The 27,224-nt window shown below is 41.3% G+C and overlaps 4 protein-coding genes and 1 pseudogene across 8 annotated transcripts; all 5 read right to left on the reverse strand.

The window, feature by feature from the left end:
* Positions 1–1,376: 1,376 nt before the first annotated feature.
* Positions 1,377–5,763, reverse strand: LOC116193027 (EH domain-containing protein 1). The gene is made up of 16 exons (XM_031521753.1): positions 5,437–5,763; positions 4,936–5,015; positions 4,620–4,688; positions 4,484–4,541; positions 4,296–4,351; positions 4,152–4,194; positions 4,016–4,077; positions 3,813–3,926; positions 3,578–3,680; positions 3,428–3,477; positions 3,014–3,142; positions 2,665–2,916; positions 2,506–2,585; positions 2,081–2,207; positions 1,846–1,989; positions 1,377–1,752 (listed from the first exon to the last, which is right to left on the reverse strand). The coding sequence occupies exons 1-16, from the start codon at positions 5,519–5,521 to the stop codon at positions 1,567–1,569; spliced, it is 1,638 nt and encodes a 545-aa protein (XP_031377613.1). The 5' UTR covers positions 5,522–5,763; the 3' UTR covers positions 1,377–1,566.
* A 2,105-nt stretch (positions 5,764–7,868) lies between these two features.
* Positions 7,869–10,696, reverse strand: LOC116192268 (glucan endo-1,3-beta-glucosidase 12-like). Its single transcript, XM_031520763.1, has 3 exons — positions 10,414–10,696; positions 8,737–10,053; positions 7,869–8,143 (listed from the first exon to the last, which is right to left on the reverse strand). The coding sequence occupies exons 1-3, from the start codon at positions 10,469–10,471 to the stop codon at positions 8,109–8,111; spliced, it is 1,410 nt and encodes a 469-aa protein (XP_031376623.1). The 5' UTR covers positions 10,472–10,696; the 3' UTR covers positions 7,869–8,108.
* Positions 10,697–15,483: 4,787 nt separating this feature from the next.
* On the reverse strand, positions 15,484–19,846 carry LOC116208621 (aspartate carbamoyltransferase 2, chloroplastic-like). Of its 5 annotated transcripts, XM_031542472.1 has the most exons (8): positions 19,441–19,846; positions 18,973–19,026; positions 18,302–18,802; positions 18,076–18,215; positions 17,571–17,744; positions 17,225–17,461; positions 16,026–16,829; positions 15,484–15,947 (listed from the first exon to the last, which is right to left on the reverse strand). In XM_031542472.1, the coding sequence occupies exons 3-7, from the start codon at positions 18,786–18,788 to the stop codon at positions 16,722–16,724; spliced, it is 1,146 nt and encodes a 381-aa protein (XP_031398332.1). In that variant the 5' UTR covers positions 18,789–18,802; positions 18,973–19,026; positions 19,441–19,846; the 3' UTR covers positions 15,484–15,947; positions 16,026–16,721. The 5 variants fall into 5 exon arrangements, with proteins under 5 accessions (XP_031398332.1, XP_031398193.1, XP_031398263.1 ...); XM_031542333.1 differs by lacking the exon at positions 18,973–19,026 and having other exon boundaries at positions 19,391–19,846; XM_031542403.1 differs by lacking the exon at positions 18,973–19,026 and having other exon boundaries at positions 19,441–19,845.
* A 393-nt stretch (positions 19,847–20,239) lies between these two features.
* Positions 20,240–20,825, reverse strand: LOC116188408 (annotated as a pseudogene).
* A 1,720-nt stretch (positions 20,826–22,545) lies between these two features.
* On the reverse strand, positions 22,546–25,651 carry LOC116208477 (GDP-L-galactose phosphorylase 1-like). The gene is made up of 7 exons (XM_031541955.1): positions 24,987–25,651; positions 24,778–24,890; positions 24,606–24,665; positions 24,066–24,308; positions 23,771–23,956; positions 23,424–23,672; positions 22,546–23,163 (listed from the first exon to the last, which is right to left on the reverse strand). The coding sequence occupies exons 1-7, from the start codon at positions 25,096–25,098 to the stop codon at positions 22,813–22,815; spliced, it is 1,314 nt and encodes a 437-aa protein (XP_031397815.1). The 5' UTR covers positions 25,099–25,651; the 3' UTR covers positions 22,546–22,812.
* Between the last annotated feature and the right edge of the window lie 1,573 nt (positions 25,652–27,224).

Here is a 27,224-nt window from a genome sequence, read left to right on the forward strand (position 1 = left end):
ATCTATATATAAGTATTCATACGAGGAGTTAACGAGGCAGAATAGTTCGACAAAACTGGGATAAATGTAACGCACGAGAAAAGGAAAGGAAGGAGATATTCAGAGAACTGTCTCCCTTGCTAACCAATCATTTTAGTTACTTTAAATTTGTGTAATGTGAATCTAAAAGCTATTATTATCTGAAGAAACAATGCGACATGGTTATGCGATAGATAATGATAGACAATGGCTTGACTGGTGACGTGAAATATGAGACATTGAATAACTTTTTGCTCTCGTGTGAGGCCGCCCAAGGCACTTGCTGTGAACAGCTGGGAAGTATATTTTACCTATTTGCTGCGTCTGCTGTACTATAAATATGGGCCAACGTTGGGAATGAATGTGACAACACAGCCTATTCTTCTTGCCTTTGGTTAACAAGGTTGGAAAATGGCTGGACCAGACAGCAACCCGGAAGCATGCAACATAGACAACAAGGATGGCTCATTTGAATCAGAGAAGATGGAATTGGAAAGACAAAGTATCCAGCAAGACCCTGAGACAGAGCAGCTGGTCCAGGGCTGGGAACCGGAACAAGGTGTGGAGAAAGCACATTGCCAAGAAGAATCTCGACTGGAAAATGGTGGCGGGCTTCTCCTCCCCTGCCTGCCCTGGCCATATGGCCGTTGTGCGATGCTGATTGCTAATGATGAACTTCGAAACGAGCTCTTTAAATGGTTGACTTTTGATGTCAGAGATGGCGCAGGCAACGGCTCCAAGGATTGCAAAGCATTAGTCGGAAGTGCCAGCACTAATAGAGGCAGCGGACGAGAAGGGAACAGCGGGGCGAGCCCTGGAGGTGGTGGTGGGAAGTCAGGGTGTCACGACTGGCTCTGCTTTAAGAAGTGATGAGGAATAGAAGGTGACATGGCCGTATCCATGGAGCTCTTCTTGTACAAGTTCTGCAGGGTTGCAATAAGATGAAACACGTCGTGTTAATCGGAAAGCTCCGCATTTCAGGCAGCAGTCAATTTTCTGAAGGGATCAATCATCTGCAGAGCGACCAAGCTCTGATGGATGATCACTTTCCATCATGAGGCATGATATAATGAACACAGATCGTTTCTCCCTGCTCCAAATCAGCTAAGCTACAAAACCGGGTACTGACCATCTGTTAATTCTTCTTTCTTTAGTGCTTAAATCATCACGAACTGTTGTATCAAACTTTACGACAATGATTCTGATAGAAAGCGAGTAATCGAGGTTTCAGATTCACTTAGAGAGTTAAGCATTTCATCTATTTTAACTAAACAAATGACTTATCTTTCAATGACCAAACTTCTGAGGCCTCTCTCCACACCTCGGCGGAATATGTTATGGACTGTCGTACGTCCTCATTCAGACTACAGAAAACAAATTTATTTATCAACTCAAGCTAATGAGGATATATGTACCAACAATCAATCTTCAAGGCTACATAATTAACTCGGCGATACAACATTGGGCTGAACATTCTCAGTAATTCCTCGGCTCGTATAATCTGAACCATAGACATTGCTTTTAATTACAAGATATTCGTCAATCAGTTCACTCATAGGGATTCCTGAAATGCTTCAAGAGATCAGGAATGTCATAACCCAACATGTCGTCAACCGCCTGGATCATTTTGGGCTTGAGCTTCTCGAACTTGTCTATGCTGTACCCATTCAAGATCTCCCTGAAATGCTCCACGTTCGGGAAGTCCCCTGGTGGCAGATGGAACTCTCTCTGAACCTGTATCCAGTAAACGAAGGCATAAGCAATCAAAATCTCCATTCACAAACATAAATATATAACTCAAAGCGAGAGAGACAGAGACAGAGAGACCTTGCCGAACTCATCTTCCAAATTATCGATCAATCTCTGTTGAGTCTTAGCTTTGCCTATCATAGCAGGCATCTCCTTCTTCAGATGGCTGATAATGTAGGCATGAATCTTAGCAGCTCTGGCCCGCTTCACAAATTCATTTATCTGCAAGGGACAAGTATATTACGATAACTAATTGTCTCAGCCAACATCTCATTTCTGTTAAGACAGTGCAACATCAGGGCAAGGAGCTTACTCTACGATCGCATGCCTTCTTCGGAATATCTTTTAGATCAGCAAGAAGATCATCCTGTTCTTTCTCGAAAAGTTCCCTTCCAAGAGGACCAGTAGCTGCCTCATTCACGGGCTTGTCATTGAACGAACTGCCAAGGCATCAGATAAGTGCAGCGAAAATCAGGGAATGTTTCTATAACTCTCCACCCTACATAAATCTTATATGCTATCTACACAGAAATGAGGTAATATATTCATAGTATGGATTTCTGACAGACAATAGAATTAGCTCAGCTGCTCAGGCATAAAATTTAGAATATGGCGGTACTTACAAACTCAAATGCAATTATTGCAAAATCGATCAAACGCTGTTAGATAAAAACAGGCACTGGGCTGAAGCAACTGAAGCACAATAGAATATATAATACGATGTATAAAGGAGCCTACCCGATATAGACGCGCATAACCTCTGGAGTATTTAAGACTTTACCGAGTGACCACATTAAAGCTCCATAAACCCTCATAAGCTGAAACAAGAACAGAGGGAAGATCAAGCTTGAACTAAATTGTGCTGAACAGTACAGGATTGTCTATCGGAACTCTTACTTGCTGGGTATCTACTTGGTCAGCCTTGTTCAGGACAACGCGAATCTTGTCATCATGACCCCGTAATGAAGAAATTACACGCTTGAACTCATCACTAACATCAAGTTTGTGAGGATCAAATAGTAGTAAGATCAAGTCACACTTTGCAGCAAACCATGATGTTACACCAGTAAAATCATAAGCTCGCTGTGTCCGTTGCTTTTCTCCTGATAAGACTCCAGGAGTATCCACAAAGGTAATGTGCTCCAGCAGCTTCAGGTTTGGGCATAGAAAAGAGTAAATTTTAGGATTGAAGAATAAGAAATTACTTTTAAAAAAAAATAAGACGAGAAACTGGACAAGGACTTACAGGATGAGGCATCTGAGAGCATTGAAATTTTGACAAAAATGCAGTTCCAAATGTTGTGAGACCGCTGAAGGGCATGTCTGCTTGGACAGCAACAGTATTTCCAGGGATACTTCTTTCATCAGTGCCTGACTGCATGGAATCATATATTAGTTAACAGAAATAGAGCAGATGATGTACACAAGTATTTTGGTACATGACCCCAATACATAAACAAAGGGCCCCAAAAATCAAGTGAAATCAATAGAGAGAAATATAGAAAATGGACAAAGCACATTATATTCAAACAACAAAGTTGCAAGGTTAAGGACTTCTCCAAGTGATCCTGAATATCATATAAAAGAGATAAAATACATTCCTAAAGAAACATGCTAGTGAAGGTGGGAGAAACTACATGGACAGAAAGTTTCACATTACCATTACGACTACGAATCTATCTGTTGTAGGTTCAGGTCCAATATGAGCGCCTGTAAAATTGACAATAGAAAATAAGCAAAAAAAGTTGATAATTATTTTGGAGATGGGATAGCAGGAGAAAGCAGAGACAGAGTACAGAGGATATCTTGCCTGGATAACTACTCTTCAGCAAATGCTTGATAAAAGTTGTTTTTCCAGTGGAGTACTGACCCAAAAGCATTACCATTGGCTTTGCATCAAAGTCACTATTTGTCTACAGGAAAAATGTTTGAACAGCAATAATAAGTTCATCAAACATTGCATTCACAACATGGACTGACATAGCTAGCACTCATCAGACAAGAATGAAATTCTTTATAGCGCCTAAAGTAAGTTGACCACTCACCAACAACGGGGAAACAAAATCATTGAAGCGATAAGTAACTTCTAGCGGCTTCAGCTTCTGGATGTACAGTCTCTTCAGGCCATCAATAATTGATGTCACAGATGAAAGAGGCACCTGGGAAGATCCCATATTTTAAGTACGTAATAAACATAGTACAGCTACCAGTAGGAAGACATTTCTTTCATAATGGCTAAAAGAAATACCTTTTTAGATGACTTTGATGAAAACCAACTAGCTGAAGGTAACTGTTGGAGGTGAGAACTGCCTGCAAAAATTGCAAGTTAATTCTCTGAAATTAAAACGTCATAGATACAACATTGAAAGGGAAAAAAACTTCACCATTGGTATCAGGCTCATTTGTTTTTTGTGAACGCCTTTTTTTCTACAGGAGAAGAAAGGGAAAAAAAATCAGATAGGAGTATATGGAAGGAAAAAATAACATAGAATAATAATAAAATCATCTGAGTTATATAATCAACTTACTGCTAGTAAAGCATCAAGTCCATCCATTGCAGGAGGGTTCACATTTTCCAAGTCAACTGCAATGTAACAATTATTACAACTTCAGGTTAAGAATAGTTGAAAGACAATAAATTACCAAAAACAACAAAACATGAATCTCAACCCATCCAATGATAAACGCTAAATAAGCATGCAGGAAAGCTTCTCACTTCCACTGCTCAAAAGATCTGAAGTTATTGCATGTCCAGCTTGTGCAAGAGACATCAACTGCAAATAAAAGCAGAGTGAGGTTTGGGAAACAATCATGTAAACTCCTCACTTAAGCTCGACTTCCACATAAACTACCTGCATTGCCGTGATGAACTCCCCAAAGCCAAGAAATCCTTGTCTCTTAGAATCTGCAATTGCCCATACCTTAAAAGATATGATACAACAGGGAAATTCAGGTCATCAACAAGAGGGAAATTCATGTCATAAACAAAACATAAGGAAGGTCCAATCACAAAAAAAAAAAAAAAGCAAATAGGAATATAATCTTCATTGGAAAGATTTAGAATATACTGAATCGAAGATTCCGCGTATATATTAATTAATAAATTGAATCATTAGAAAGCCAACGAAGACCAAGTCAGTGGAGGTTTATAAACAAACAAATTAAAACCTGCTTGAGATCTTGCCGAGGCAAATTCGACATGCCAAAGAACTTTATCGCGTCATTTCCAGTAATGCGGCCATCGCCATCTGATCAATCAAAACAAACACGGATGGAAACATAAGACGAAAAGTCACATATAGCAACTCATGGATACATTTAGCCATGAACCAGTTATCCGAGTTTCGTGTTCAGGTAAACTCCTTAAACTCTCCACCTTCTCCCGCCAATGACTTTCATAACGACTTCCCATCGGCCCCGATCATTTTTAAAAAAATATACAGTTTGAGTAAGTTCCAAGATCCCAACGACAAATGCTATATACCAACCACCAACATACCAACTTTCCACTTGAGTCAATTGAATGAAGAAGCTTCAGCATTTATGGATAAAGGAAAACCGTATATAAATTCTTCCTGCACAATCCGAGAACCGGCATACACGATCGCCTCTCAACAGTGGAAAACAAACGGAAATTGTCCAGGCGATGGACAAGCGTACGGAATGTACCTAAATCGGCGAGATTGAACCATTCCTGGTAGATTTGCTGGTGCTCCTTGGAGCAGGAACCGCTCGGACCCGGAGCGATCTCCATGACGAAGCACAGAGCTGCCCCGCCAAGCCTCTCCCGCGCTTCGAGGTCGAACCCAGAGGAAGAGTTTCAGAGATATCTCCGGCGAAGAAACGGAATCGGAAACCAGAGAGAAAGTTGTGTTCTTGTAATTTTCCGGCGGATCTCTCTGTCTCTATCTGTCTTTGGGAGGAGAGTCCTTCGCACCGACGCGAAGTAACGTCAACGGTACCGGGAGGGAGAGGCTTCGCTTAATGGCCGGAATTCCAGAACGGCGTCGTACGTGGCTCTTCCTAAATTCAATTATTGATTTCCGTCGTCATTATTTTCCGGGAAAAAGAAAACCCCATGAGGAGTAATTATTAATGGCCAAAAAAAAATTGAGAAGAAATTATTAATTTTTCAGTCAAAATGATGAGAAATTTGTTTTTTTCTCCCTTTAAAACTAATTGAACACTCATGCGTTGCGCGAGCAGGTTAATTTTTATGAATGATATTTATTTATATTATCCGTGCTATATTACAACAAATCATTTATATAAGATACATATAAATTGTTCTGACAAAATAACTAATTGCATCCGACAGCATATAGAATAAACATTTATAACTAAAATAGAATATTTCTAACAATCATGAATAATAAATCAGCCTATAATCCATAAAAAAAGGGGAAATATACAGAGGTATATTATATGAGTGAAAATGAAGAAAAAATTTTACTATGTCGGAATGTGAATGAAATAAAAAAGCTGATGATTTTAAAAATTTGATGATAGGTACTTATATAAGTATTTTGTATGCTAATTAAGATATTAACTGTTTTATTTATTTAAATACTGCAATTTCCAATAAAAATACAATTTTCAAAGTAAATATGTCAAGATATTAAAGTAGCGTAAAGAAAAAATAATCAAACATCAATACTAAATATATCATATCTTTTCAAAAATATACATCATATATATACAAGAAAAAAAAAGGGAAACATGTGTATACTTTCATATCAAAATGAAGTCGTTGAACATACCATAATAAATAAAGAAATATAAATATACTCTATATACTTTCATAAATATCTATATATATATATCCTATTATAGGAAAATTATATTGGTACATTGACATAATGCAGCAGACGCTACCCACGCATATATATATGCGCCAATATATATATAAAAAATACACTATATATTTGATCATCTTTATTTTTTTCTTTTCAATTTTTCCCATGTTGTATTTTTTAAAATACTTTCTGTTTTTTCTTAAATTAAGAAAATTATTTTTAACTAAAGTTACATGTGGTAATAAATGAAACTATTTTGAAAATATATGCTTTAGTTTCAAAAAAAATGTATATGGCTATATTTAAAAAAGAGCCAAAAGTTGGGATCTTATCTTTTTAAATCAAGTATGTATATATTTATATATATACATGTGTGTGTCCAAGTATATCGCGTGTCGATTGCTTTCATAATTCAACTTGATGATTGGATATTTTATGAAGCTATATGAACCCCACAACATGAAAGCAGTCATTAGGAAGTGGGCATACTGCATCTGCTGCATGCATCATATGAAATGGAAAAATGGAGCCATAAGATGGGCCTCCATCAGCCGGCAGATTGAGAGGAGTGGGCCGCCAGCCACGAGGTCAGCCCACTTACGAATAAGGCCCGGCCCATGACACCTCGAAAAGTTCTCTGGCCATTCTATCAGCAATTAAATCTTTCTTTTTTATAGTTAATCAGCAATTAAATCTTCTTACGTTCAAAGAAAGTTGCTACCACTACAAAATATTATGGGCTCGAAGAAAAAGGATTTGGTATTGTCATCGATGTCCGACTAAGCGATTATGTGTTTGATTTTATGAGCGGGAATCTCATAACTTTATATTTTTCCTCTGTACTTATGAGCTCACAAGCCTCATTTATAACTTAAAAGAATAAATTTTTTATTCTACTTTTACTTGTGGGAGACTTTTCGTATCATTTTATCTACCGTTCTCCTATCTCCTATTAGGACATGAGTCTATATTGCGATAAGAAAAAATATAATGAGCCTGAAACTAATGACTCGCGCGTCCAATGTTGCGCATTAAACATGACATGTTCATGCATGATTGATCTTTTCATGATTTCAGAGGGTTAATGACTTCGGTAGAGATTAGGTTTTCACGATGAGACATTTTCAGAAATTGCTGCTAAGACAACGACTTCTTGAGGATGAGATGAGAACATAGGAGAAGAAGTGGCCAACCAGAGAGAGCAGCAGACAAAGTGATGGTCCAATTAATTCTTCTTTCAATGTCGTTTTCCACCTTAATCCGTGCGTAATCATGTCATCATAAATATATAATATTCATTCGAGATAATGCTATAATAATATAATAGAATAGAATATGGGAAAGGAACATGATTTAATTACAGACCAATCGGCTCGTTCTCCTAAACAATGATGCCAATACATAAATATAATAATAAATACATAAAATTAAATACATCACCAAAATAAAAAAGGACAAAATCCAAAATTCCAAGAAATCTAAACCTATGTCTATGGCTAATTAAAGTCTCACCAAATCCACCCCCTTTCATCCTCTTCTTCTTCTTCAGTAGCCCGTTGGGAATACGCAGGTCCCATATTCTGCAGAAATTATCAACAGATAAACAAAATATGAGCCAACAAGTCAACATGAAGCAAGAAATTTTGCAAAGCTTAGGAAAGCTATAAGAAATCGTTGTTTCGATTAATGATATGACGATATCGATCGGGACTCATGGCATTGCCCGATCAACAAGATACCTACCTCTTGACATGTTCAAATACTTTAAATTTGCTTAGATTACGCATCTAATGGCGAAATTGATCGATTAATCCCTCGAGGGTGATAAAGATTGCATTCCTAACACATGCATAAGCCTTTGCGCAAGTTCATACCAACCAATGATTTTTAAAAGCCGACATTTTTTTGAATTTTTTTCCAAATATAATGTTGCTTTTGTGTGAAGAAATGCAACTACTATTAGGAAATATGGCAAGGCCTAGGGTGACCTAAATCCATGCAAATGCAATTGCGACAAATCCATTTCCGGGTATTCATGTTCAGTGGTTTGATTTGCACACCAAGTTGACAGGCTCAGTCTAGATGGTTTAAGAAAATCGACACTGATACGAACGATGAGTATACTTATTCAGATCGATGAACTTAAAGAGGGAAGTGATACGAGAGTACGTACTAGGAGGCTGTGTGACCACGTAAGCCGCACCACCGAAATAGCACGACCCGGCTTTACGCGCCTGCTTCTGGTAGTAGCTGTTGAAGGCGTACGAGGCATGGGCCTCGAGTGAGTCAGGATTGTAGCAAGTGGCGCCCTCCTGGATTGGCTTGCAGTCGGCGCCTCCCTCCCCGCAGGCGTAGTCGAGTGACGCCTGCAGCTTCTCTTTCCCAACCTTTTCGCTGGCCACGCACCATGTCTGCCCAGCAGCAGAGGTCGACACCTCCCCTTCAGTGGGAGCCGGAGGCGGTGTCACCTGGCTCTTGCTCTGATTGGACGCCGGCGCACTGGCCAGGTCCTTCAGCGTCAGCGGAACCTCGTACACTTTCTGCTCACTGGGGTAGAACAGCCCGTAGTTCCGCTCCGAGGTCGGTCCCGGTTTCTGGTTCTCGTTGAAGAGTGCGAACAGGAAGACGTCAAGGTCGAAATTGGGCCTCAGCGGTGTACCGCGGGAGGTCAGGACCCGGCGCACTAGGTTCCCGTTGTATGCAGCTGCATTCTCGGGCCCTGCCCCGACCTCGTTTTGGTCCCCTTTAGACGGCCACCCGGTTTCCGTCACAACAATCCTGACATCATCGTACTTGAGCGCGGACATGGCGGCATAGACAGCATCAACCTGGGCATCAAACAGGCTGCTGTACTTCAGCCCATTGCCGGAATCCACCACGCCCGGGTTGTTCCTGAACAGGGCATAGTCTATCGAGATCTTATCGGCATTGTCGATGTAGGCAAAGAACGGATAGGCGTTCACCATCAGGTAAGACTTGGTTTTGCGCAGGAACTCGAGCATTGGCCCGATGACCGGGCCTGTCAGGTTGGACTTGAACGCCCCTGAGGAGGTCGGATACGAGCTCTGTAGCGCGGACAGGGCGATTGGGGAAGAGACCGAGATGCCCGAGTCAAGCTTGTACTTGACCAGGGAGGCATAGACATTCTTCATAGCGGGGACAAGGAAGCCCGTCGTGTTGTTCGGGTCGACGAACACCTCATTCCCAACCGCGATGGCCTCAATCTTTGTGGCGGGGGAGTACTTTAAGATGTTGGCCTGTATCCACTTGTCGGTGAAGGACTGGTCTGCCGCAGCCGAGGAGAGGAGCTCGTTTGGGAGGGCAACGGTGACGGAGATGTTGGAGTTGGCCAGGGCGGAGAGGACTGTGGCATCGGTGTCGTAGAGCTTGACCCGCGTGATGCCGTTCTGCTCGAGGAGCTCGACCACCTTCTGCGGCTGCGGGAGGTTGTCCGCTATCCGGCCATAGTTCACTCCTATCGACCCCGACTCTGTTAAACAGCAACAAGTAACTAAGACTTCATCCCACAGAATGCATTGATAAATCATAACACTGTACATAAACAAAACAGAGCATCAATCAAACTCCAGTGACTGAACAACTTTTGCCCCGGAAAATCATCGAAAAACAAAGGTTGAACTTCGAAAAGGCTGTTCCTTTCTGAGCTCCCGGAGCAGGTCGAGGTGAAAGGATAAGCTTTCAAGGCGGACGACCTCAGGGGAAGCAGTTGGGCGTTGGTAAAATTCGGTTGTCCACCTAATCTCATCGAAGTTCAAGCTAGAAACGTCTCTCAATAACTCCACATTGAAGAAAATAAACGTAAATGGTGGATGGAACGGAAGCAGCTCACCTGCAACGGAAAGGATTGACAGGAGCAAGAGGAAGCAGGATGATCTGAGAAGCCCCATTTGCGATGCTCTGTTTTCGAACTCCGAAACAGAGCTCGACAGAGACAGAGGAAGAAGGGGCTGTTTTTCTTCTTCCTGGGGGCGAAGTCCAGTGAATTTATAGGCGGCAGGGAGTGGAGGAAGAAAGTGGGGGGTTTAATGAGAAACCGAAAGTGCAATAATGGGCCGTGGTTACGGTGGGGCCGGACGTGGGGAGGCGGGGAAGAGAGAGATTACAACAGAAGCTGCCATTTTTGTGCAGCTTTCTTCTTCTTATGTAGTTGTGTTGCTTCAGCTAAAAGTGCCATTCATCCACTTCCTCTTCCTTCCCGCAACCAACGGAACCCACCTTCTTGACCGTTTCAGTTGCACTAACAAACAGGTCGTGTTAGATTACCTTACTATTTGCTTCTTGGACATGCCTCCTCGGGTCGGTTTCGGGTCCTTTCCGATTATCTTTTCTTTCATATGCTTCCCACCGCTAGTAATCGTTCCCTCATACGTATCGGAAAGCATAACACCTAAGAGTTACACGATACGTATAATTTTCTAAATGGTAAATGGATTTCATATCCACTGTTTAGTGTGATATGATATATAGATATTTATCGAGAATGTCTGATAATTTCGATTTTCGGTTATGTATCCGTGTCTAAAATAACGAATGGGCACATGAGGTGGCTCAATTGGCTCTTGGGATGTTTACCTAAAAATTCTTTTTACCAACTAATTAAGGTTGAAACTCATTGGCATTTTAGACCTACTCAAAGTCGGCAATTTTGGTTGCATTCAGGCAGGCCGATGACCGAATTGGACAGGTAATTAGAACCCGAAAACAACAGGGAGTGGATCGAGATGAGGAGAAAGTTCGGTGAGTAAATTGAAATTAACTGTAGCTTTTATTTATTTATTTATTTATTTTGCTTTGGGGATTTGTTGGTTTAAGATCGAACTTTTCTCCACCTGCCTCCCCATAATCAAGTTTTCATGTGACATGTTCGCGGCCTAAATTTCGAACTAGCCAATGAGGTAAAAGACGGAATTGGTTGGTCAGCCAAGTTATTATCATGGATCACGCCGCCTTGCCGTTACCCATTCCCATCGTTAGAAGCTAATGCGATAATTTCGCGGTTGAATGTAATCGAAATGGGAATGATTTTTGGTACTCGTTTTGTCTTCGTTTTTCTTTTTCTTTGGAAATTCAACAGTGACTATGGTGAATTTGCAAAAAGAAGAATATGAACGTTGTTGGGTTTTTGGGGGAGCTTAAGAACAAATAATTGATTTCATTAATTGACAGGAAGTTTGCTTTGCTTTTCCAGTCCAGTCCTGATATTATGGGCCCAATTACAGGCTAGCTAGCCGTTACATATTTGTCCTTCCCTCCCCCCATACAGACAGCAATCAGCGCTCCATTTGACTGATTTCTATGGCGACGGATGGATGGCCCCCTAATGGTATCATTAACTATGTAAACCGTTCACTCTTGCTCGCTCTTGCAACTTACAAACCCGGTAAGTCGGTCGGATCGAGCGTCTATTTGACAGCCGAGATTCGAAGGATGGTACTTGGTGCTATACGTAATCTTTGCTACATATTTCATGTGTAACGCTTGTATCGTATTGATTAACAGGCATCACGTTTATATCATGCCTAGAAGGAATATGTAGACGAAAAACTTACACGACTATGAGAGAGGAGTCAATGAAGCAGTTATCTTCTCATTTATGTTTTGGTTTTGGTCAACAATACTATTGTCACGTTGCTCCTTTGGTGGCACTGGTGTTAACTTTTTTTTTTTTCACTTTAATATTCAAGTTATTACTATGATGAAATTCCATTAAATTCGACCCACTAAACCGAGTTTTAATGCAAAAAGCTCCTGTAATAAAAGGTTTGACTGGTTAATCCTCGTTAATTCATGCGATTATTTTCCTGTTCTTTTTACGCCCTGAAAAGGGTATCACGTAAGAAAATTATTGATACATATGAAAAATGGTCATGTCCATGTAATATACAAGAGTTTCTAGCTCATATTCATCTATACTATTTTATACTATTATATAAAGCCAAAATCTTTTTTTGTAATTTTTTTATTCCCTAAAATACTCATAATACATTCTCTCTAATTAATTACAATCATTATATTTTGGACAATTTATCAAGTAACTTCCATAATGCAATTTATTTTCCAAAATCTTCTTTTTTTAATAATTTTATCAAATAACTTCCACATCTACTTACCCACTTTCACCTCTATCTCCCATTCTCTTTCCTATTTTTTTCAACCTCCCCTTCTTATTTTCTTTTTTTTCCCCCTAATCATTTATCTCTCTTTTTTTCTTTTTGCCCATGTGGAGCGCAAATGCGTTTGTCTAGTTGACTGAATGCAAGATCGTATGTTCTCGAGCCAAAAATGTATCCGAAATTTCTTGTATGAGAGAATCTGCAGTATGAAATGGCCCAACATATATGAAACCAAAGAAAGAGATGCAAGCTGAGACTTTGGATCCCCTGATGAGATAAGGGGCCAGTTGAACAATTTTTTCTCTTGGAGATGGAGAAATATCAAAAAATTATTTTCAAAGAAAAAGAATATATATAATTTTTTTATGACAAGAATTAATGTCAAGCTAGCCGCCGTCGGGTTTTCGGCCCATTGTACCTTCTTTTGGTGTTTATGTTGCTGAAAGTCATCCTTCATTTCTGCATTTTCACATTCCAGGACAAGGACATCGAGTTTTCTTAATTCGAGACTGTTACAATCTAGCGCTCTTCGAGGATTCTCGTATTGATATTGAATCGCCGTGTTGTTATTTACGCTCGATGCGATTATAGAACAGTACAAATTATGAATATATACCAACCTTCTAAATGTTCTCGTATTACAACTAGCTAGACTCTGGTTCTGAACACCGTCTATAAGTCTCGTCACGAACGCATGAGCTCTATGACGAATAATCGGGAATGTACGGTTAATCGATGAGGTCGGCCATCCCATCATCGCAATTATTAACCGGGAATTGATGGCAATGGGATGAAAGGCCGGATGAAAGAAGAGTACATAGGATACTGTCCGAGATCAAACTGCTTCTTTGGCCAGTAGTAATCAATTTATTCTCATTATTATTTGACGAATTGAATTTATTGATAAATTAATTATTGGGAAATTATCTTATTGGTACAATAAGTTGACCTATTTTGACACGTTGCATGCACACATAAGGCAAAAGGATAACAACGAAAATAATAAATAAATAAATAAATACATTATACTTAAGAAAAAATTGAAGTGAGGCGAAGACGAAGTGGCCCAAGCAAAATTGACAAAGGAAGTGGGTGATGTTTAGTTAGGAAAATGGAGCAGAAATGAATTCACAACTTAACCACGAAGATTCGTTCAACTTCAGATTGACTTCTGTGTTTGATTTCTAAGGCAAGAAAGCGTGCAACCTTTTGTCGATTAAAATACAAGATCTAATTTCTTACCCCAAAAAAAACAAAGATCTAATTAATCATAGACGGTCGTATTCTACCGATCTGGTTGAGCACGAACATATAGATGTGTTGGAAATTATAAATTGCAAATTCATTGGATTTTATTAATGGGTCACTTAGTGTGATTCATGAGTACTTGGACGAATTAGGGTTACGAAGTGAAGGTTCATTTATTCAATGAATACATTTGAGTGCAAGACAAGTAATGCATATGGAAGTGTCTACATTAACTAAGTGTTCATGTAAGATCATTAATTGTTTATCCATGGGTGATGTTCCATCTAAGAGTTACGTCCAATACGAAGGGTTCTGACTCTTCGATAGTGTACATTGAGTGCATATAAATAGAGACGTTATAGTGCTCAAATATATAATTAAGAAAATTTCAGAAATCATAGTGAATGTTAAGGAATTCTCGATTTTGCTAGTTGAAGGAATTCATTAGGTTTCGTTGTATCCCGGGATGACTTTTGCCTTAACTCTCTAGCATCTTTGTGTGGAGATAAATAGTTCTCTTTGGAAAGCGTCATTCGCGCCTCGAACCCTATCGTGTTAACCCCACATCGCCTCCGGATCGATCGTTTCCACCCAAATCCCCAACAAGATGTACTTCGACAGACACTGAACTCCATGGAGTATATACGAAGAAATGCCATTATGAGTTATGATTACTTTCGCCATCCTTTCCTTGTACACGAAGTCTCTATCTTCCGTTAACTTGCAATACGCACGTATATATCTTATATCTTATATCTTGTGTAGACAAAGAATTAGTCCATTACATAATATATGAACATAGATTATATAATTTGATACTGAACCTTGTAATGCAGCACTATTTCATTCGTTGCTAATGCTTTCTTATCAAAGAATTCTTACCAAAATAGACGATTTACGAGTGTCGTATCAACATGTACACAAATCTCTATGCATCGTGGCAAAATGAAAATAGTACTGACTCCAACATTGATCATAAAAGAATTGATCAAACTGTGTCGTCATCGCTCACTAACAATTGCACTTCATTGGAACAGTCATTTACCGACAATTCTTGAAACCACGTCGACCACTTCAAGTGTCCATAGAAGCTCCTCATGAAATATTCAAGAGTTATAGCCATAAGGAAGAAATATATTTGTATATTAGATGTGAAAGAGAGAATGTATTTGGTGCAAGTAAAGGAAGAAGGTCGGCTTCGTCTAGGGATTGTGGCATCACATGTTTGTGGCCATTTCCCGCTTGTAATTATTAGATTATATTATATTTGATTGGAAGAAGACTTACCAAACCCATAAGTCGGCAGATTTTTTAATGCACAAACCAAAGAAAAAAATCAATGTATCGACGTCCTTTGTTATACGAAAGCATTATCAATGTATCGATCGGTTGCATTCCATCAGCATATTATCTTCCAGTAAAGCAGTACGTCGACATTTCAAAAACAGCGGACGCCAGACGTACTCCTATCTAGATTAACAAGACTTTGACGCGGAATGGACAATCGGATCGACCATCGGTTTCATCGGCCAAAAACAGACGTAAGACCTCTCACTTGATATCTCAAACTCTCATAACATTTTACAACCTCATAGTTAAATAGCAAGCAACGGTCTATCACTGCCCATTATACAATTCCTCAAACAACCACTGTAGATACTGTATGATAGCGCTATGTCGACCGAAGATCGGTATGCAAAACTAAGAACCTCTTACGGTATTTGCCCGTCTTTCCCCCGGTTCGTCATCTCCGGTCTTGGGGTAATCAGCATTCTCTTCATGTTCCTTGTACTTCTTCTTGACAGACTCGCTGTCGGAATTCCCCATGACGGCTTCTTCGGTCCCGTCATAGGTCTTATCAACCGTCTGGCTGGCAATCCCTCGCTCGGTCTCACTCAGCCTCTCCTCCGCTACCCTCTTGAACTCCTGCGCCGTGGAGGGGGCTCGCTCGTCGTTATGATCACGGTGGCTGTATCTCTGCTACCACGTAACAACAATCAAACTATACTTGAAATTATCGATGAATTATAGAAAAAAAAAAGACCAACAATCGACAGACATAATTAATAATTATAGTTACCATAACGTGATTGCACAGAGGTGGCCTTGGAGTTGAAGGCATGAAGATCAACCTCGGAATTATCAAAGAAGAGAGGCCACGGCCATTAAAGCCCATCCCGCTCTTGTTTGTTACCAGAAGCAAAAGCTCTCTCATCTCAATCCACAGAAATGGTGAGGTGAAGTTCTTCACCTGAGAGAATTTGAAGGGTTGGATCGAGGAGACGTGTCATTTCCAAGACTCCGCTTAACACGTGGCGGACCTGGGAGCTGCCATGTCACTCAGACCATGCAGCTGTGCATAACAACCTCAACCTCATCGAGTTACCTTGGCAGTTAATGTTCCTGATATTCTGGGTGGGATCAAGAATTGAAATCCACTCTCTCTCTCATTGCATGTTTGAAAATGTTCTTAACGTGAACTCTCACCAAGTGACCCTGGGGAAGAACCAATTATGATTGTCTTTTCCGAGATGAGATGGTGACTGGACAAAATCTTAACACGGTATATAACATGTATAGACGATCCTGCGACTTGTTAAGATAACATCAATCGTGTAAGAGGTTGCCACAATCGAACGAGAACTGCATAACAGTAACCTCAACTGAAAGGTTCCGAACTCAAAAGACTCATTGCAATGAGTAGCACACATTGCTGATGTCCTTGTCATTATCGAGGTAAAGGCAAACATGGAAAAAAAAAATGAAGTTGCAACATTCACCAACCCAGCAACAGGAGCTTCAATAATGCCATCCTAATGTAAAGACCATTCTTTGCTTGCCGAAAATACGCAGCCCTTGGATCTGCATCGACCTCCACCGTGATCTACACGAGAATTTGTTCAAGAAAAAGTAAGCAGCCAGTTACCCCACGTAACAAAAGCTTTCGGTTAATAAGGAAGAGCCATTGAGCATAATTGTTCATACGAGCTTTGCTCGTAATGAATCCTGATTTCCACCCGGAATATGGTCATGTATGACCGACCACAAGCGAAAGTCCAAAGTGGCAAACTTTTTCCTTGAAGAGATGACAATCATTTTGCAAGTACTCGATCAAGAACAGCTAGCAGCTCGAGTAAACTATAAGCAACATATTATCATAGTGTAGCTCGTCTGGGAAATCGGTCCAACCAAATGTATGCAAACAGAGGCGAGCCCAGGTTGCTCATAGCAGCTAAGACCCCACTGATCGCTAGTGAATTTTAGAAACAAATTAATTACCTCGTCGAGCCTAGGAAGTGGGTGCATCACCACTGCATGCTTCTGCATCATGTCCAACACGGCCTTATCCACGATATACTTCCCACGAGCTTCCTCATACAGGTCAATTCTCTCTCCAAATCGTTCTCGTTGAATGCGAGTTTGGTACACAATATCGCACTTGGAAGCCACTTCCATGAGATCGGAAGTTTCCTCCCATTTCACTCCCTTTGATGTCAAATAATCTTTTATATCGTCCTACAAAGGCAAACACCACCATACGAAATAAATTTAGAGGGAAAAGGAAAAGTAGAGAATGAAAGACGAACTCTTTTCTGATTTGAAAATGCACCCATAATCTTTTTACCTTCATTTTGACCACGTCAGGAGCAACAAAGTAGATCTTCACATCTTGATACTTTGCCAGCAGGTATGCAAGCGAACGGACTGTTCTTCCATTTGCAAGATCTCCCACGAGTGCAACTTTGATATCATCGAGTTTCCCGACCTCTCTTTCAATCGTGTACACATCTAAAAGAGCCTGAATTGTACCCAGAAACTTATGTCAGCAAATATAATTATATAAAGTAAATCGCGAGGACAGTCACTATAGTAAAGGAAGAATGAAAGACTGGTACCCTACTCATTTTCTTATAATTTAGAACAAACGGCAACAAACCGTTTTTGGAAAAGTTACAAATTGTCTCCCTTCTTTCCAGTTGAAACAGAAAGAACGTACACATGCAGATGATCCATTACATTATCTTGATATCCAACTGAGGTAAGATTAAAAACCTCCTGCTACGTAAAGCTCCTCACTACGATAAAAGTTAAGACGCTTAACAAAGAAGAAACACGGATATGTAAAACACCTGAGTTGGATGCTGTCCAGGACCATCCCCTGCATTAATGATTGGAATTCCAGCAGTATTTGCAGCTCTCATGGCAGCCCCACTCTCAAAGTGCCGCATTACAATAATATCCGAATAACCCTCGACGGTCCTTATGGTATCTGCAAATCAAGACACAGGATCAGGGAAAATTTACTACCTTAATTAACATGATCAAAAGAACACTTTCTTAATGCCTAGAGTCAACCTTCAAGTGTTTCTCCTTTGGCTGCAGATGAAAATTCTCTCGCATTCTCGGTGGTCAGAACTTCACCCCCTAACCTTTTCATTGCAGACTCGAAGGAGAGTCTGGTCCTAGTGGAGGGCTCATAGAAGAGAGTAGCCATTAAGTAGCCCTTAAGGATCTGACTTCGCAAAGGGTTCTTTTCGACCCTCTCCATGTCCTGAGCCACTTCAAATATGGCATTTAATATGTCCCGATCAAACTGCTGGGCTTCAATTACGTCATCGAGTTGGAATTTCTTCCCCGCTGAAAATGGCCGTGAGTTTTCAAGTTCCACAGCGCAGCAACGGATCTTGTTCCATGCTGAGAATCTCCTGACCCCTAAGGTTTTGATCGGGTTCAGGGAGAAGGTGGAGTGATTTAACGAGGATGCCTGTAGGGAATTAACAGCTTCGAGAGAGGTCCTGGGCCTCGTAAGATTAGACGCAGAGAACGAGCAAGAAGTAGCCATCGTGATGACCAAGTCTATCAAAATTAAAATAAACAAGTCATTGAGCTACAACAGGCAGTACAATACTGCAATTCAACTGTGAAAAGAATCCAATCTACAGCACATTGAACAACAATTTGAGTGTGTCCAGGCATGATCAGAAAGGGCTGGCGGGGTTGAGCCCAAAAGGGAAGATTTTGCCCACCTTCAGCCCGCTAATAGTAACTGGAAATCAGGAGCATGAGTTCACCATTACTCACTGAGGCATAGAAGAAATGAAATACAATGTCACAGAGTGAACAGCCAAAGTCACTTTGCCTCGTTAAAGACAGTAAAAGACGAAACCCAATAGAGATTTTCCAACAACAACCGAGTCTTTTTAACTTCAAAGCACATTGCAACCAATAATTACTAAAAGCACTGGCCATCAGCCATCAGCAAAACCGCAACAACAGGTAGTTTTCTCATCAGCCAAACAGAAAACAGAAAGCTAGCAGAGTAGTACACAGAGCCACAGCATCACGCTTCACTACACTTATCAGTTATCAACCCGCAAATATCAAAGCCCTTCAGAAAGAAACGAACTTTTTCCGATACGCAAACACCCCAACAACAGCCTGTACCTGACAGATGACGAGTAGAAAGGGGAGACGTTATGGTACTAATCACTCACAATGACACAGCAACAGAGACAGGAGCTTAAATTGACAGGTGAAGAAATTGGGCGGCCTCTGCTCAAAGTGCTCCTCGGTGTTTCAAGGAAACCAAGGGAGTTCGGCGGGGAGGAAGATTGCGGTGAGAAGAATATAATGAACAAGAAGTACGAAGGACGAGGTGAGCTGGGTCGGGGATTTATCTCCTTAAAAATTGGAGCTTTGGAGGAAAAGAGAGACCTTTCTTGCTCGTCATCATCATGGGACGAAGAGAGAGAATATACGCATATATCTTTTTCACTACACTATGAGATTTATTATTATCAATACGTCCCGACCGATGTTCTGAGATTCTGGTCCGACATTGATGAGTGCTGCTGCTTGAGCATTGTATTCATTGATGGTTCGTGATGGGCCGTTTTCCCCTCCATCTGCCTGTGACAGGAAGGAAGATTATCTGATTTCTTTAAGGAACCATCTCCGTTTTATTTCGGGGATTTAACGGGAGAACTAAGGAGCTCGCACCTATGTTAGCATTACTGGCCCTGGCGGAATCACCCCGTGAACTTGGATTCGAGCACTTACTAATGCTTAGTGTCGGGACTGTCTCGATGCAAGTCCAACATGACGGAGAACCTAATCTAATAAATAGGAGGCGCTGTGCAACTCCCCGAGACATAATTCAGATTTACATGCCCGAAGCTAAAAATGGTTTAGACTAGAGTACCATAAATCAATATATGACCGTCTGAGCATGGCATACTCGATTGAAAGTGTGCCAGTAATTATCCGCAGATTCTGCACTCGGTAGAAGAAGCATAGGAAAAGATACGAATTCATTCCAACAATCGCAATTTCAATAGGAAGATCAAACCTGATAGACAAAAATGATCTAGTAGGATCTAGTTTATTGTAAGGAGTATACACATATATGCAGATCCGTCTTCCATTATCATCTATCGACTATCATCGGCTTCCACTGCCTCCACGTTCCTCGTCAATCTGCTCTCGCTGTTTCTCAGCGAGTTTCTCTTACGCCAATTCCGCTGCATCTCTCCCTCCAATGAGTAATCTAATCATGATCTCTGGGTCCTTCTCGAATCGGGCGTCCTCGAACTCTCTCCGAGCATTCTCTCTCAAGAGTCAAGACATCCCTCCACAGCATCCCACGGAAATCAGGCCACATGAAGAACCAAGTGGCCCGAAGGATGTCTCTGTAGAGACTCAGTGCCTCTCTTCGGGTGCTTGTCAGCTGTTGCCAAGCTTGCAGCTCCTCCTCTTCATCGTCAAGAGACTTCTCCTTCTTCACCACATGCCTGTCCAAGAGCTCTTCAATTGTGTCAGGGCCGTTGTGTAAGGAACGGGAGCTTACAATGGCCTCACAGTCGCCGCATCTTATTACTCTTTAAAGGAATAGACAGACTTCGCCACATTTGAAGTTTTCTAATCATCACTCTTTCGCTCCCTCTGCAGTTCAAAAGCAAATTAAAGCAGAGCAATTGTATTTGGCTTGATAATTTATTTGGCTCCTGCAGTCGTAAGTAATGAGCACCTCGCAAAATCAATCGAGCAATTTAGAGCATTGTTACAGAAGAGGCTGGAGCTGGAACTTTGTACAAAACCATTAGCAGTACCTCTACAGCTGAGATTAACTGCCCAAATTGGGAAAAGTAATGAAAACTACTAAGATTTCCAGTATTTCCTGTTTGATCTTGAACGGGAATGCAATTCAGAGCAAAAGCATAGGACAACTATAGTCTAAAACTTTGTCATGGCAACTGCTTCAATTGAATCACGACAATACTCACATGAGCCATTATGTTACATATTCCTATCGAATCCTTGACATCGAAGTACACAATTCAAGAGCATTACAATCTACTGAGGCACTTTGGGTCGCCATTACTGGAATTTTCCAGTGGACTCCCTACTTCATCTCAAAATTCTATGAATCTACAGTCTGAAACAGTCGATAAAAATCAACTTCAGAATCTTAGGATGATGCCAGCCGTACGTTTTTCGTGGTTCAGTTCTTCCGGCTTACCTTCCTATTCCCACATTTCTAAAGCGAGCAAATACTTCATGGCGAAAATAAAATCCATAAATAAACGGCAAGAGCTTGAGCAAGTCGCAATGAATCATTGGAAGGTCTCTTCTTTTACTTTCATCACAACTGATTAAATCTCTCCGATCATATCTTCCAAACAAAAGCAGTCTTAGCTGAGTAAAACCAATCAACAGCTGAATACCAATCAGCTTCACCATCCAACAATCAAATACCAAACAAAAGCAATCTCAGCTGAATCAAAGCACAAATGGCTGCGCAGAATTGTATCAAGAATACAATATAGAGAATGCAGTACGTCTTCAAATTGATAAAATGGAGAAGGAGAACTCACCGTGGACGGAAGATTCGGAGACCTGAGAGGAAGAGGGCGGAAGCTTGGAGGAACGAACATGGAAATAGCGGGAGAGAGAGAATCGGTGGAAATGATGCGGGCGAAGGAAGGCAGTCGGATCCGATTGACCCGATTAGTGTTGCAAAGAAAGGATTAATTCAGAATTACCCCCCTAAGACTTTTTCCCTGTCTCACTTTACTCCTCATTGTTTCTACTTGTCTTATCAGTATTGTTGTAGAAGAGAGACAGATCACCTGACCTGACCAGTATCATCTACACGACCGGAATCAATTCGACTCTGCAATCGACCCATTACATTGCGAGATCTCCGGAGTCGTAGGACTTCCCCGATCCCTTTTATTGGTTCCAACGTCTATGGTTGCTTGTTATGCAGAGAAGTAGATTAAATGATGGCGTTATCGAAAAGATTCTTCTACTTTGCAGAAAATGACCGGGAGTTGATCGTCTTGCTGATGCAAACTTGTATTGATTCAAACAAATTTGTGGCCTCGCTAGCTTCAACATGAATGTAGGCCCTCTCAAGACTCATTATTATCGCGAGCTCAAAAGATCTGTACAACGTCTCCCTGGTGAAGAATAATTTACAGACCCACCTTCATGCCGATCGGGGTCCCTTTTAATCAAACTTACCGCGTTTCTTATTCTCGAGAGGAGTTGCACACTGTTACAAGGCTGAGAGAGGGAGGAGAGCACAACCAAGTTGCTGCAGAAAGAAAAGGAAAACCAGCAAATCTTCATTCACAATAGCCCAACAAGAACGGGCTCAATCAGACCGCAGACTGGAAACCACCAAAACATCATACAGCCGCAACAACATATGCGAAGACAGTAAAACATCACTGATAAGAGCAATGATGCAAAACACTAGTTTTTGCTTATTCCTTGCACACCCAAACCAGGCGCAATGTGCCAGGAGTTGGCTATTTAACTATGAGGTGCTACTTAATATCACGTGCCGGCTCTGTTCCACCTCACTGCAGAACCAAGCACTCCTGGGTCCCGCTCACCATTGTGGGGCGGCGAGAGCTTCCCTTGATGGGGCCGCTCTCCTCCCTGTTCTTGGCAAGATCAGCTGCCTCCTCCTCGAGCAGCCTGCTGTTGCTGGAGATGGCCTCGAAAATAAGGGCATTCACCTCCTGGAAACGCTCCTCAGACAAGGAGACTTCTGCAAGGAGCCTCCATGCGTTCCCCTCCGATGCCCCCTCGAAGTCCTCCCTCCTCTTCAGCACAATGTGTCCACTTATCTCCCATACAGCAGGGTTCACCTGTGTGTCGAGGAGCTCCGCACTCACTTCCCCGAGGGCTTGTTTCTCAGCATAGCACTGTTTTATTCAACCAGTAGAACATAAGAGCAGTTACAAACTTAAAAGAGATTAGCATAATATCAAAATGAAGGCATTTAAGTCCCCAATTAAGTGAATAGTATTAGATTTGTAGTTTTGCAAATTATTTCTACATTAATTTCCCTAATCCTGCCTTGACCTCTGAGACCCTGGTAGAACCAATAGCCAGACCACTTCAAATTCCTGTGCATGATAATGCAGCGGTAAATCTATACCTAATTATTGCAGAAGAGACATACCTGTGGGAGGAGGAAGATTCGCCTCCCGCAGTCAGCAATAAGGACGTTGTACGGGATGTTGTTATCCTGAAGGCAGCTGCAGGCTTCTGAAACGTTGTTGGACAAATCTTGCAGGGTGTTTCCACCCTCAAAGACAAGACCTCTGACTGGGTAGTTCACAAGCTCCGAGATCTTGACACCAGAATCAAGAGTAGTTACTTTCTTTGTAGAAGCCTTCTCAATCGGGAAGGGCACGGCCAAGTAGTAAGCCTGCATCCATTTAAAAAAAAAAACATCAGGCTCGCATCCACTAGTGTGGCAAGCAGATTAATTACAGTTTAATACATGATTCCATAGCAAAATCATACCTGGAAGTGAAGGTGATTGATGGTCGCGAATGCCCCCAAGCTGTTGTAACCCAGGCGGAAGTACGGATTAGCGGCCTCAGCAGCCATGTAAAGAGCAAGCAAGAAGCTCTCACGGTCAATCCTCTGAGGCAAGCACTCAAAAATACGAGGGATCAACAGCACATGCCCATACTCGATTGGACTGACCTGTTCAGTTGAATTGAAATTGAAACACAACAAAACACAAATCAGTAAATCCAGAAACTTGCAACAAGCTTAGGAAGAGCTAGAGATGTAGTCAAGTGAATTGGTGTACATTGATGGCAACAACACTGGGGGAGTTATCAACATCGATCGGAGCATTGGGGAAGAACTGGACATCCCCGTCCTCGCTGGCTTCAAACTGGAAGAGAACCTCCTCTTGTCCGACTTTGGTGAAGTTGAACTTGTTTCCGTCAAAGGGCTGCAGGACCTTGTCCACACGGAACTCCGTTGGCCGCTTTTTGAGATGACGGCCCTCATTCAGCTGGGCTACAAATCCATAATCCCCAGGAATAACCTATAGGAGACCAATACGGGCACTCAGACTAACTCAAAACTAATCAGACAAGTATCTCCTGATGCAACTTTTATGGCAAGGAAGTAGAAGCATGAGTGCTCGCAGCTCAATTTGAATTACAATTATGAAACTCCGGTAACGGTACACTAGCCATTATTACTCGCATTCTATAACATTCTCTCATGCATAATCTATCCTAATATCTGTCGACACTCCTAAAACAGCTGATAAACCAAAATGCCAACAGGACTAGGAAAATAGAGTTGCAGAAGAGAGAGGATCAAATCAAAGCCACACCTTAGTCTCGCAGGCAGTAACGTCATAGCGAAAGAGGCCTCTCTGCATCCGATCCTCCCACTACAATCAAGTTACAAAAGGACATCTCAGCCTTATGATCGGAAGTGGCAACTTCGAATAAAAATCACAACTTGGGGCTCAATTTCCTCCATGCAATAACAAAAATCTTTACCTCCCCGAGAAGGAGCGAGTCAAGAAACTCGACGGGAGGCTCCTTCTTCTCTTGCGCCTTCTCTCCATCAACGGAGTTCTCTTTCTTGAAGGCATAAAGCGGGAGCTTTGCCCCTGTCATTTGCATTCACAAAGACAACTAGTAAATCAGAAATCCACCATGAAAAAAAAAAAAAAAACTAAATTGCAGACAATAACGGCAAACCTTACCTTGAATGCAGCAGCTCTTGAGGCAGTTCCGGCCGCAACCAGAGCGAGCGCCGGCGTCCTCAGCCTGGAAGTTCGACACGATGGTCGGAACCCTCTTGATCCTGAGCATCATCTTTCCGGACAAACTGAGATTCCTCCTCCTCAGCTTTATCCCCGAAAACACCAACTACCCGCGAAGATCCCCACCCAAGCACGCAGGACCCAGTTCAAAAATTCTCTCTAAACAGTACGCTTACGATTACACAAAACTAATCTGCAGGAAACACTAAGGAATTGAGAAATCTAGAAGCAGATTGCGGAGAGGAGGGTGCTGTTGCCGCCGCCGGCGAGGAAGAGGAGGTCGGAGGGGCTGCCGCCTTCGGAGGGGAGGGCGCCGCGGCCTCCGTGCGGCGAGGGGTTGCAGCTGATGGAGTGCTCGCTCAGAGCGCCGCTGCAACAGCCCTTACGACGGATGGAGCGGGCATGAAGTAGGAGGGGCCGCGGTGCACCGTGTATAGCCGTGATGTCTGCAACTCGTCTGCTCCCGGGTTTTACCCCCCTCAACAACAATGACTGATCTTTTCTCTCTAGGGTTTCGCTGACCTGCAAGCCTGCAGAGGGGAAGGAAGTCGCCGGAGGAAGAGAAAAGATGTGACGAGGAGCTTTGGCCGGTGAAGACGAAAGTGGATGGAAGATGGCAGGTCGGTTATATAGGAACCAAGCAGAGGAGAGATGTAATCATGTAAGGGGCAGGGGAGGAATTTTCGTTTTCATTTTATTTTATTTTTTCTTTTTAACTAACATAATAATTCTTTATTTATTTCTATATTTTTCGCTTGTTATTTTTAATTAATAATAATAATAATAATTTAGTGGTCCCAAAAATTATATACTGTATAATAACTAGTACCATTTTTTTTTTCGGGGGCGTGTAAATTTTTTAGTTTGGCCGCCGGAATGTAATTACATGTATATCCCTTGGCTAGGAAAAAAACATATATAATTATTGTATAGGGGAACTTTTTGAAATTATTATACGATGATCGAGGGAGCGTAAGAAATTGAATTTCCACATCGATGATGTAATTCGCATATCTTTTTTCCCATCAGAAATAGAATTATCGCCTTAGCTTGTGGAGGATGTCAAAATTTTTTCCATTGGCAATAAAGTTGTATCTATCAATACGAGCGAGCATTGTAAAAGACCCTTGCAATTAGCGTCTTCTATTATTAATATGCTTGGAATAAACAAATGAAGTTTCACAACTTCGAAACGCCCTTCTCAATAGTAACAACAATCCAAAAGGATTCCAAGTTTCCGGGTGTTTCAATTGAGTCCGCTAATAGCCCACGCTTGGCAACCAAGGAATCCATCTGTTTACATCACTAGTGTTGATCAATTTCTAGTTCTCATAATCTAAACTCTCTTTCACGGTTCAACATCAGTCAAAAGATGCAACATGGCAATCGATACACGAAGCTCCGGTGTCCACCTCGACTTAGAAAGACTAATTGTAGTACACACTTTGCACCCAAGAAAAAAAAAATTGTGGTACACACAAAAATATAATTTCTTTTTTCTTTTTTTTATGATTTTTTTTTCTTTTGGGTTATTAGGAGAGAAGGAGGTGTGGTGGTTGAGTTTCGGCCTTGAGTTGCTTTGGAGCTGGGCCTTTTCGTAATTGTGCCTGCAAATGGCCAATAATTTAGGTCGATTTGTGCGTTCCTTCGCCTTCCAACCGGCCTTGGCCCGGGCCCAATCAAATTGTACGGTCGAAGACGACACCAAAAGATTCTTCCCAATAATAATTTTAATCTTATTTTCCTCTTTTTCTTTTCCATTTTTCTAGAATATATATTTTTTATTTCTTTTGTTTCTCCTCCTTCATCCGGGGAAGATTCATTAAAGGTCACACTATTCATACCGTTCAATTAATTTAAACCCTTCAATTATTTGCCATAGAAAATAGGCTTTTAATCGGTGGGTGCATAGATTGTCTATTTAGTATTTATAAATGTTTATTAGGGAGGTTAGCCAACTTCTCCATCTCGCTAATCAAATGAGGGAAAAGGACTGAGCTGCAATTTCTTGATAATAAGGAAAACTTTTGCATTTAAGTCCCGTATTTTGGATTCTATTTACTCTTTATCGCTCCCTAAATAGGAACACATTCTCTAATGTTGAACTTCCCATCTCATCAACTATTTATTTTTAACAAATAAAGTCACAGTACAGTTTGATAATAGCAGAGCACAACA

This window comes from Punica granatum, chromosome 1, assembly GCF_007655135.1.
Source record: "Punica granatum isolate Tunisia-2019 chromosome 1, ASM765513v2, whole genome shotgun sequence".
In the NCBI taxonomy this organism is placed as follows: Eukaryota; Viridiplantae; Streptophyta; class Magnoliopsida; order Myrtales; family Lythraceae; genus Punica; species Punica granatum.

What these genes read in the sequence shown, in the direction of transcription:
- LOC116193027 (XM_031521753.1), bottom strand. Translation starts at nt 5,521, where the DNA reads ATGGAGATCGCTCCGGGTCCGAGCGGTTCCTGCTCCAAGGAGCACCAG. An exon ending in AGTTCATCACGGCAATGCAG is followed by an intron (nt 4,542 to 4,619) that starts GTAGTTTATGTG and finishes TTTTATTTGCAG; the next exon opens with TTGATGTCTCTTGCACAAGC. An exon ending in AGATCTTTTGAGCAGTGGAA is followed by an intron (nt 4,352 to 4,483) that starts GTGAGAAGCTTT and finishes GTTACATTGCAG; the next exon opens with TTGACTTGGAAAATGTGAAC.
- LOC116192268 (XM_031520763.1), bottom strand. Translation starts at nt 10,471, where the DNA reads ATGGGGCTTCTCAGATCATCCTGCTTCCTCTTGCTCCTGTCAATCCTT. An exon ending in GTCAATCCTTTCCGTTGCAG is followed by an intron (nt 10,054 to 10,413) that starts GTGAGCTGCTTC and finishes GCTGTTTAACAG; the next exon opens with AGTCGGGGTCGATAGGAGTG. An exon ending in CGTGGTCACACAGCCTCCTA is followed by an intron (nt 8,144 to 8,736) that starts GTACGTACTCTC and finishes TAATTTCTGCAG; the next exon opens with AATATGGGACCTGCGTATTC.
- LOC116208621 (XM_031542262.1), bottom strand. Translation starts at nt 18,922, where the DNA reads ATGCCTGGACACACTCAAATTGTTGTTCAAT. An exon ending in CTGGACAGCATCCAACTCAG is followed by an intron (nt 17,745 to 18,075) that starts GTGTTTTACATA and finishes GGTACAATTCAG; the next exon opens with GCTCTTTTAGATGTGTACAC. An exon ending in CTGACGTGGTCAAAATGAAG is followed by an intron (nt 17,462 to 17,570) that starts GTAAAAAGATTA and finishes TTGCCTTTGTAG; the next exon opens with GACGATATAAAAGATTATTT.
- LOC116208477 (XM_031541955.1), bottom strand. Translation starts at nt 25,098, where the DNA reads ATGATGCTCAGGATCAAGAGGGTTCCGACCATCGTGTCGAACTTCCAG. An exon ending in TTACTGCCTGCGAGACTAAG is followed by an intron (nt 24,309 to 24,605) that starts GTGTGGCTTTGA and finishes GGTCTCCTATAG; the next exon opens with GTTATTCCTGGGGATTATGG. An exon ending in TCAATCACCTTCACTTCCAG is followed by an intron (nt 23,673 to 23,770) that starts GTATGATTTTGC and finishes AAATGGATGCAG; the next exon opens with GCTTACTACTTGGCCGTGCC.